General features: G+C 41.3%; 1 protein-coding gene across 1 annotated transcript; it reads right to left on the bottom strand.

Moving 5' to 3' along the window:
• Positions 1–5,535: 5,535 nt before the first annotated feature.
• Positions 5,536–10,800, bottom strand: PCNP (PEST proteolytic signal containing nuclear protein; the record flags this gene model as incomplete). Its single annotated transcript, XM_009073025.1, has 4 exons — positions 5,536–5,916; positions 6,878–6,933; positions 7,414–7,488; positions 10,562–10,800. Coding segments are annotated over 4 exons (500 nt in total), but the record flags the coding sequence as incomplete, so codon positions are not given.
• Positions 10,801–11,103: the final 303 nt, after the last annotated feature.

Here is an 11,103-nt window from a genome sequence, read left to right as displayed (position 1 = left end):
AGAACATGGCTCTACAAAAGCACAATGCTATCAAACACTGTGTATGTTGATACTGAAATCACTTTGGCTGCAAGGCCTTGTGGTGGGTGAGGCAGCTGCTTGGCCCCAGTACCCAGCTGTAACCATTCTGCTGTGTTCCAGATGCTATTTCTCTTGGCTGGGGTTTCTGTACAACACTGTCACCCCCAAGCAAGCATCATACAGCACTGCCATCTCAGCCTCTGCTCTGGGATGAGTATTTGAGTAGGGGTTGGGTGTGGAATTGTCCCCCAGTATCACTCTCCGGGCTGAAGGATGAGCTGTAGAGCTGCCTCCTGTCTGGGAACAATGTCCTGTGCCTTTGCATTTGCTGTTACAGCAACTTCAGGGCAACACCAATGTTGCAGAAAGGCTGATTACCTTTTGTGGTTCATCCTGATTCCTGAGGGAAATGTCGGGAGCTTTTTAGCATATTAACTCTTCTGTGAGCCCATGGAAGCTAAGTGTGTAATTAAAGGAGAAGGAGGGTTCAAAAGGCTGAGTGCCTCCTGTTGAACAACAACTCTCCCACGGGATGCAGCTGTAGGTGCAAAGCAGCTAAGTGATTTGTGGGTAATTTTTAACCCCTCTGTTTCTGCTGAAGCTAGACACATGTCATTCCTGGCTGTTAAAGGAAGGACCATGAATTTCTACAGCACTAGAACTGTGTGATACCTCTCAGGAGTCAGTCTTGCAGCTGCTGCTGCCAACGTGCTGGCAGCCAGCACCTCTCAAGCAGTTTTTACTGGGCCCTGTTCTCATGCAGAACAGTTCCAGCCCCTGAAAGTGAGAGGTTCCTGGTCCCTCTGTTGCCACCCTCCGGCACAGGAATGTTGGGGAATATGTTTACAAGTCTGATGTATGTGACTCTGAAAGGATTTTGCAGAAAATAACAGTTTGTCTTGCTTGCTTTTGCAGAAAATAACAGTTTGTCTTGCTCCCCCATGAAGAGTTCTGTCTTGAGGGCAGTGGTGAGTGTCCTACCTTACAGATGGTAACTGCACTCCTAAATTCTTTGGTGCTTTTAGATGGATAGTAGTCCAAGCTCTTCTTCTCATGGCTTTAAATGTTATGTGTGAACAGGACTGTTAAACAAGCTTCTGAGTAAATAAAGCACACTCAGAGAGGTGCCAGTTTCATGATTACCTGTTACACTCCACTGCCTTGTTCAGCACCTGCAGTTCCATGTTGTGGCAGCTGGTGCATGTGTGAAGGGGGAGAGCTGCCACAGTTACACTTCTGGCACAAAGGCACAACTATCATTCTATACCAAGTACTGAGCATCAGCCAGCACATGATATGCAGCTACTCTGTGTAGAAATCATGGGAAGCTGGGGGAGAAAAGGAGAGAGAATTATGTTTTTATTATGACTTGCATTACCTTTAGGTTAATAAACTTGTACTGCCAGGAAAACATAAACATAGGCTCGTGACTTCAAGTTTCAGTGGAGCTCTTGCTGCAGAACCACACATTATTTGTGCATCCATCTCATCAGGAAATCCAGGGCCAAGAACCAAGTTTAAGAACTATGCCACAAGATTAGCAGAGGTGTTTTAAGAGCTGACTAAATGCCACTGCATCGGGAAGTTTATGCTCTGATTAGCAGCCGTGAAGGTCACTGCCACTCCCACCTCCTCTCCACCCAGCCTGAAGAAGGGCAGCTGCCTGTAAGCATCCACACCTCAAAAAGTGGACACTGCTGTTTAAAAGTTTGCTTTGGTAACTAAATCTCGCTTGAACTCCCACCCCTGCAGACTGTTAATGGAAGTCTGTAAACAGAAACTGAACAGGCTCTACCCAGAGTTCAAGTGTAACAGTTCATGTTTCATGCTTTTAATTCTATGGGTAACTAAGCATCTAACCTGAGGCTCCACGTTATCAGAGATGAGCAGCTTTCCTAAGTAAGCATTCCTAAGTAAGCATAAGTCTATAAGATGCCAATATTTCAAAACTGGAGGGCAGTAGGAGATCCTCTCATTGATAAAACCAGAATTAAGGAATGTGTTAATAGGATAAAGTAAAAAGCAAATTAATATTTATGGTGTTCTAGTGTCTCTTGGCAGAGAAATTAGACAACACATTATGGTGATTTTATAACATAACCTTCCCTTTTGTAGCTTAAGGGCAGAACTACTCAGCATTCCTTAATTTATAATTTAATAATGAATTTAAAAAACCCCAACCCAAACTCTCTTTGCAGAGCACCCTTTAAGGCTACTAACTATGCAGATAAAAAGCCTTCTTGAAACTGTTGCTTCTCCAAACAGATTTATCTTCTTATCCTACATCAGCCTAGAAAGAGTGCCAGTTATACCAGCATTCTCCACAGTTTAAAACCTGTTTGTCTCTCCAGGAAGCAGAAGCCACTTTCTCAAAAGCTGAGCTTTCCTCCAAGTCTCCTCACAAAGCTTTCATGCAGCCACTGCCAACACATGAACTCAGCAGAGTCCTGTGAGTCCTGACTATTCTTGTCAGGACTACTGAGAGAGAGCTGCTCTGAAGGGCAGCTCTGCACACCTGGCAGCCACAGAGACTGGGGCACAGCAGGTCTGACAGCAGCTCTGGCTGCTGCCCTGGAGCTCACAGTAGGATGATAGTTGGTTTTGCCAAAGTTCAAGGAATACTGCATACATCTGACATGGGCAGAAGCCCATGGAATGGCACTCATCACCTCCCTTACAGACAGGCTTGATGGGGACTTCTTGATTCTGACAACCTGGGCAGTGCACCTTCCATGCTTTTAAATGAATGAAATTTAGGGGTGTAAGGGGCTGCACCCAGGATTAGCCTGAAACACTGGCACTAGTAATTCGCTGCACTGTTTTGGGGTTGGTATTTTGAGGGTGGGGGATGGGAAGCAGTTTTGTTTATTTTGGGGTCTTGGTTTTTTTGGGGTGGTGGTGGTGGTGTTTTTATTGTTTTAATATAGCTATCATTAGATGACTTTGGAACCATTCACAACCCAGTAGGCTCCAAACAGCCCTGCTACAGGGTAGCACATAAAAGGTCACCAGAAAACAATTTATATCTTCACCTCATGTCTGCAATGTTTTGCAAAATGCTCAGGTGCTAATCACGGCTAAGCAAGCATAAACCTTCTGAGATGAAACTACACAAGTTACATGGACAGACATTTCAACCAGCAGGTATACACACCTTGCTACAAAGGTCTCAGCATACCTCCTGGAAGCACTGACAGATGGCTAAATCAGGTAGTATACCAGGAATTTCGGGATTCTTGAACATCCTTAGCAAAAGAACAAAAAAGTAGCACACCAAGAACAAACAAAAAAATAAATAACAAGGCTCTCTGCATGCAAAGACCATGACTGTTCTAACACAGCTTCAAGTTCCAGCTAACATTTGCCTTGACAATACTTTTTGGGTCAGCCAGTATGTTCTTGTGTCAGACATTAAACACCAGCAGACATCTCGTAGCTACAAGGTGAAGTTTGTAGGGCACTCAGTGCTGAGGGGACTGAGGCCATCCTGATGGATTTTCTTCCATGAAGCACTGAGAAGAAAGAGGACACTTGCACTGAGTGAGGCAGAATTACTGCTCACCCTCAGCTGAGAGCTAGAAGCTTCTGCACTCTCTCACAAGGCCTAGGATTATTTATTGACTGTAGGAGTAAGACAAATAGGAACTTTTGCTCTCTCACTGGCATAGAAGGCATTTCCTAGTGTGTCTGCTCTTCTGCCTGGCAACTTCCTAAAGGATTCTGAAATACAAGGAAATTCTGGATGTGAATGTCTTCTTGAGCCAAAGACGTGGAAGACATAAGGTGGTGGGTTAACTAAAACCAGAATAGATCTCCAAGTCATCCTCTTGTTTAAAGTTCTGTTTTGCTTTTCTCCTAATACAAGTGATCAACGTAGTATGAAGCAACTACTAAGGAGCACGAGAAAATAGCTGTTCATTATGCATTACCACTATCTTAAAGGGATTTATTTCAACAAACATAACCACATGTGACGAAAATAAGTCAAAGGTTTGCCTTGCCTAGTTCCAGTAATCCCCAAATCAGTTTTGAAAGTCCTGAAAATGAGTTTGGGAAGTGTGTTTTGTTTTAAAGAAACCAAGTATTTCTGCTATAGAACAAAAATAATGTATACATTTTTATGTTACGTTTATAACAAGGCTTTTAAAGAAAACAGTTACAGGTATTCAATTGCATCAGACTTCAAAAGAAAAAAAGATTACACATACAATACAAAAATACAAAAAAAATATTTTTAGAACTTACAAACTCAAAAAGTCTAAGTGGTCAGAGCTTTCCTAAAATAATAATAATAATAATAAAAAAATACACTTCAAGATGCACTTTCCTTTCTGCACTTGCAGGTTCAAATTTTGCATGAAGAAAGTTTTAGAGGCAGGATGAGAACAATTAACAAATTGAATTCCTCAACCAATTCCAGGCTGAAATTAATTTAGTGGTTGACACTATCAGGTATTTGAGTTTAAAAAGAACCTTCAGTTTGGGGGAGACAGGGAGCAGGTGGTGCTGTTGCTGTTGCTAACTTTCTGTTCAACCAATTCTGCTAGTAAAGCATTTTAAAAACATCCAGTCTGAGTTAGACTGAAATTTAGATAAGTCATTACTAGAACTGAAGTCCTACAGCTCTACTGTGCAGTCTGAAGGCTAAGGAATTCAACTGACCAGACTTACAATCCCTGCTGGAAATCACAGCAAAAGGCAGGAAAAGGCCAAGTTTTATTTCCAAAGTTGAAACTTGTTAGAAGCATTAGGAGTGCAAATACAGGATCATTCTTTGACCTGATAGTGTCCACCGAGGTCAGAGGCATCGAGGCATTTTGTTTTAAATGGCAAGACAGGGAAAGTGCATCTTAGATTTTTCATACTTAAGCAGTGAGTTAATGATTTTTGGTGTGGCTTTTATTCCTTCTAGACATAGTAAAGAAAAATATCTCAACCAAATGTGAAGCTTAATGTACATTAGCTTGTATTTTTGGTGGTGGCTTTTGTGTGCCACTAGGAAATGCTAACAAGCACTACTCAAGGCTAATGATTTAAGAGGAGCACACTGAAAATACTGATTTACCTTTGTAGTGAATATTCTTTACAGACTGTATCTAATATACAGACAAGGCCCATTTCCTTAGGGTGAAACAGGCCACAGAAGGTTACACATCCTACATGAAGTTTTAAACAAAATTAGGGCTAAGTCACCCGAGCCACCCAGAGCAACGTAATTCCTCGTTTGCAGAGACTTAACAAAAGGTGACTGCAGGGAGAGAAAAAAAAAATCCAGGCTCTTATTATTTCCTGTGTAAGATTATATTCAAATTAATAGTCCAGTAACACTTGTAGCACAAGACAATGCTCACTCTCTTTAGCAGTATTTCTGGGAGTCAACTGTTTCTCCTGCTATGAAGAGGGAGCCAGAAGTGAGAATGCAAGAGCATTCAATTTTAATCTGATTAAAGAGACAGTAACCTTTTTCATCCACCTTAATTAATCACTGACCCAAAAAAAAATCTTAAAAAGGTACCACTCCAATTTCTTTATTATCTGTAACCTTTTGAAACTAATCACATGAACTACAAAATTAGCAAATGCCTTGAAATCTGTATACAAAACATAAATTACCTCTAATTTCAAACTCATTTATTAGTGTACCACTCAAAATCTTAAAAAAGTGGCTCCAAAGATAGTCTCAAACCATTCTTAAAAAAGGAAACTGTTCCTTTAATGTTACACCCTCCCCTCCCCCCAAACACCCAACTTGTAATCCACATCATTTAGTTATTTTCTTGGTCATGGACATTTCCAAGATGAGATTTTATATTTCTTTCCCATAGCTTCTGGTTGTCAGAAAATCCATGCTTTCCTTTATTGAAAGAATTTGGTCCTGCTGAGGTTGGTGTATCCCTGTGAAAAGTGAAACAAGAGCAGTTGAGGAAGTCAGCTCAACTACAGTAGGTCTCTGCAATGTCACACAGAAAATGCCAATTTCAAGTCCACTCTGCTGTCAAAAACTACCACACATTTTTTTTGTTACATCAGGAGTCCTTATTATAGCAACTGTCACTTGGCCACAGAACTGATGTCTCCATAGCACATCAAAACAGAGCCATGAGAGAGGGCAGCAGAGCTGGGAGTGGCAGCAACTGCTGCCATCAGTGAAGAATTTGTTGCCAGGACTGAAAAAATTGAGGATCCAAATTTGCTCCTGGAGAATAAAACCCCACTACACTAATGAACCTCCAGAGGACTAACTTTAAGAGCAGTTTAGCATGATAAACACATTTAAAATACATGATCAAAATTCATCTAATTTAAGCAAAGCCTCCTCTGAAAAAGTCCCAATTTATTTTAGGATTGGCCCTCTACTGTCCCAAATCTGTGGCAAGCAGAAGAACTATATAACTTGTTTTAAAAGTAAACAAGCAATTGTTTGTCTTTCGGAACGAGATAATTCTCATCTTCCTCTCACATGGGAGTTTAAAAACCTGATCTGACTTCTCCAAGGCAATTTATACTGAGAACCAGAAAGACACAAAACTCAACAGCAAGCTGGAACTCCCACCTATTACCTTTCCAAGAAGAAACTGAGCTTCTGTTTAATGCAGAATCAATTTCTTCCTCAGAAAGAAAGTAAATAAGACTCAAAGTTCAAATGTAAATAAGATTCAAAGTTCAAACGTAAATATACAACTTTTAACCCACAGATTAAACATGCGAAAAATTTCTTGTTTCTGGAGAATAAAAAAATTTCAAACCTATTCTATCTTCCTGTATTTCTAAAACCATCTGCAAGATGTGGCCTGTGCTGGAGGAGGTATTCTCACACACTCACCCATTCCCAAACCACAGTTAAAAGCTGACCTACCTTCCGATGTTCTTCATGCGCATCTTGGCTTCTGGAGGCATTTCTTCTGGTTCACTCTGCAGAGAGAAAGGAGGTTAGAGCGTGGCTGGGCACCTGCTTCTGAACATCTCAAATGCCTGACAAGACCAAGTATGGACTACAGCCCTACAGGAAAACAAAGTGACTCAGGACAGAACAGAGGTCCTACAAGGTTGTAGGATGAAATGCAAATTCCTTTGTTCACCTCTGTGTAAAAAGGAGCAGAAATATTTAGCAAACCAGGAGCACAACTTTCTTTCACCTCCCCTTTATCAAGCCCAGAGAAAGAAACCATTAACTCAAATTATGTTGTGTATCTCATTTTCAGGGAAAGGTTATCAGCACTTTAATGATTTCTTAACCCAACAAAGAGCCACAAAGTTGTACATTCTAAAGCAGAAAAAATGCTTCTAGGCTGAAAACTCCTGACATTTACGTAAAGAACCTTAAATAACCCACTCTCTCTGCCTACCACACCACCAATGGTATTTTGTGTTGATCACAGGCTTATTACTCACATCTTCATCTTCATTGAAAGCTGCTGCTACAGAAAGGGTTTTTGGAGCCAGGGTTGGAACAGGCTCTTTAGGCTTCTGAAAAAGACCAAATGCACAAGTAAAGTTAAGTCCAACTTAAAATTAAGTCAAGTACTTTCACTGAAATGGGTAACCGGGGGAAAGTTTGTTTCAATCAAGCACATAAAGGTTTCTCTAATGGGAAATACTTCTCTAATGGGCTATACTTCTAGATAAACTGGCTGCTTGTGGCTTGGATGGGTAGACTCTTTGATAGGTAAAAAACTGACTGTATGGCCTGAACCAGAGAGTTGTTGTGAATGGAGCTAAATCCAATTGGTGGCTGTCACTAGTGGTGTTCCACAGGGCTCAGTATTGGGGCCTGTCCTATTTAGTATCTTTATCAAGGATCTGGGTGTGGGGACTGAGTGCACCCTCAGTAAATTTGAAGATGACACTGGGCTGGGTGGGAGTGTTAATCTGCCTGAGAGTAGGAAATCTCTACAGAGACACCTGGACCGACTTGGGCTTTGGTCAACTGCATGAGGTTTAATAGGCAAAGTGCCAGTCCTGCACTTGGGACACAACAACCCCATGCAGCACTACAGCCTGGGGGAGGAGTGACTCAAGTGTTGTTCACCAGAAAGTGAGCTGGCAGTGCTGGTGGACAGTTGCTCAATATGAGCCAACAGTGTGCCCAGGTGGCCAAGAAGGCCAGTGGCATCTTGGCCTGTATCAAGAATAGTGTGGCCAGCAGGACTAGGGAAGTGATCATCCTCCTGTACTCAATATTGGTGAGGCCACACCTCAAGTGCTGTGCTCAGTTTTGGGCCCCTCACTTTAAAAAGGACATTGAAGCACTGGAGTGAGTCCAGCAAAGGGCAATGAGGCTCCTAAAAGGCCTAGAAAACACGTCCTATGAGGAAGGGCTGAGGGAATTGGGGTTGTTTAGCCTTGAGAAGAGGTGCACCAGGGGTGACCTCATCGCTCTCTACAACTACCTGAAAGGGGTTGTAGAGAGGTGGGAAATGGTCTCCTCTGCCATGGCTGCAGTGAGAGACTGGAGAGAACAGTCATAAGCTGAGGCAGGGGAGATTCAGCTTAGGTGTTAGGAAAATTTTTTTCACTGTTAGGATGGGCAGGCGCTGGAATAGACTGGATTCCTGGAAGTGTTTAAGAGGCATCTGGATCTGATGCTGGGGGATGTGGTTTAGGGGTTACAGCAGTGGCAGGCTGATGGTTGAACTCAGTGATGTTAGAGGTTTCCTCCAACCTTGATGATTCTATGAAAGGAAAATGACTGCTCGTTTGTGTGTGATACACACTGAAGAGCAAGCTGAGCACTATCATATTACAACCCCCCACAAGCAGGTCTTAACTTTCTAGCACACTGCAGGGGTACCCAGCCACTGGTGCATGACATGAACAATTTAAACAGAACCTGAATAAGTTGTGGCATTCAAAATTTTACTATGTCACTGTTTCCATTATTCTTTTGGAGTATTCTTATCCATCAGTTTCAGAAAGATTAATATGTTTGTTTTCTTGTATTTTAACAACACAACAGCTTTCTGGCTTAAATCAATTCAATACTTTTAAACTAGCACCAGTTTGTATCACACAGTCTGATTAATATGAGGTTCCTTAAAAAAGTATTATTTTTATTTCCAATAAAAATTCTCCTCTATTTAAATTGTAAAAGGTATCAAACTCACAACTGTTACAGGTAATACAACAGTTGTACCAAAAGTTATTTCGACACCACTAAGAAAGAACCAAGTCATCAGTAACAGTTTTCTTCTACAGCACTGCCAATTATCTAAATCAATCATATACAGCGCTTTCTCCATTTTGACTTTATTGGTCATTATTTAATACACACTCATAGAAGCTGATGCTGCAGCAGAGTCCTTATGCAACTGCCTGCAGCTGCTCTTTACTAGTAGTGTACAACATACAAATGTTGCACCATTTTTAAAGCAGCTGCTCCACAGCAATGGGTAATGTGCTAAGGGGGTAAAAATGACTGAAAAGAGTAAGTTTCAGCACTATCCAATCTGGTGCACTGTCAGTCACATGCTAAATTCAGTGAGCCAGAAATCTGGAGCCAAATTTATTGCCAGCAGAAGTATCTCTGGACATGAGAAACTGAAGCATGTGAATGACTCAGAGGAGGCAGCTTGGTCGACTTCTCCAAAGTCTGAGCTGACCTGATTGCATTTATACCCCACAATGCTGCCAGCCCACATCTCCCTTACATCTCAAAATAACAGAGCACTCTCTGAATCTTATGCAGGTCTGTAAAATGCTGGCATTGCAGATGCAAGCCTCTCATGATTACAGTTTGAATTTAGTGCAGACAAGTATTCATAATGTATCCCTCAGAGTGGTACATGGGAAATGTACATGAACTGTATTAAACAGAGAGGCAGCATCTGGCCAGTCCCTGCTCAGGACAGTAGAGAACTACTTTGGAATCATCAGATTCACATCTAAATAAGCACAAGAATATCTTGTACTGGACAGAAAAAGGGGATCGGAATCCCCAGAAACCTATGTAACAAAGCCTCATCTCTTGCACACAGCATAAATAAGTTATACTGACCTTGCAAAGAACATGCAAAGTCATATACTTTCCCATGCTAAAATAAGATCTTTGGAGTGGAAGACAACTATTAAGCCATCTAGGAGATGCTTTCTTGTAGCTTTAAGCATCCTATGTAAAATGAAGCTCCCAGTATTCATTTCAAAGTAGCCTAAATAGTTTAATAAGTCTGTTCATTTCCCTTGACCTATGTAAAATGAAGCTCCCAGTATTCCTTTCAAAGTAGCCTAAATAGTTTAACAAGTCTGTTCATTTCCCTTGGGAAATCATTCCCCACTTAGCAACTCTCATTACAAAATTATTCTTTATGTTCAAAGATCTACAGTTCATTTCAATCAAGCCCTGTGCTTCCTGAGACAACTGACCTGTTATTAATAACCTTGCAGTACTTACACATGCATGACTAGCTGGCCCTACAATGCTTGTTTAAACTTTATCCAAGTTTCCTTCATGGAATTCAAGGTTTCCTTCCACAAGGAGGCCTCCCCAAAGTACTTCCCTTTTTGCCTAGTTTCCCCAAAATTAAAAAGTCCTCAGTAAACTTACATTTGCTCCTAGTTTGATGGATATTGCAGATGCCTTCTTTGTTGTCTGACTGCCTATGGAAAATCCAAACTTGGACATTTTGGCAGGAGCAGGCTTTGTGGTGAAGTCTTCAGCTTCTTCATTAGCTGCCCGTTTCTCTGCGCTGCGACTCGAACTTTCTCCTCCATTACTGGAAGAAACAGTCTTAGTTTTCACAGGTTTTTCTGCCTCTTCTTCAGGTCCTGGTGAAGTCGAAACAACTTACCAAGATGAGCTACTTTTACTGAGCAGATTGATGGGAGCAGCAACCTCAAAAAGCATTATACTTTGGGTGCAAAAAGTAAGGTGTTTTTAGTGACAACAGTTTCCACCAATGCACATTTAGTGGACAGCAAAACACAAAGAGGAGAAGAAACTGCAAGCACTCCACTACTTGTAAAGAACTTCTTGTGTATGAGCCAGGAAAACAATCTTGAAGCACCATCTCTTTATTTAGTATGGAAGTCAAAGTTCATGTAGTAAATTAAATGTAGATGACTAAATCTTTTTAGGTTTTTAAGTTG

This window comes from Acanthisitta chloris, unplaced genomic scaffold (assembly GCF_000695815.1).
Source record: "Acanthisitta chloris isolate BGI_N310 unplaced genomic scaffold, ASM69581v1 scaffold8384, whole genome shotgun sequence".
Lineage (NCBI taxonomy): Eukaryota > Metazoa > Chordata > Aves > Passeriformes > Acanthisittidae > Acanthisitta > Acanthisitta chloris.
Note: the sequence above shows the minus strand (reverse complement) of the source record. Positions and strands in the feature narration are given on the sequence as shown.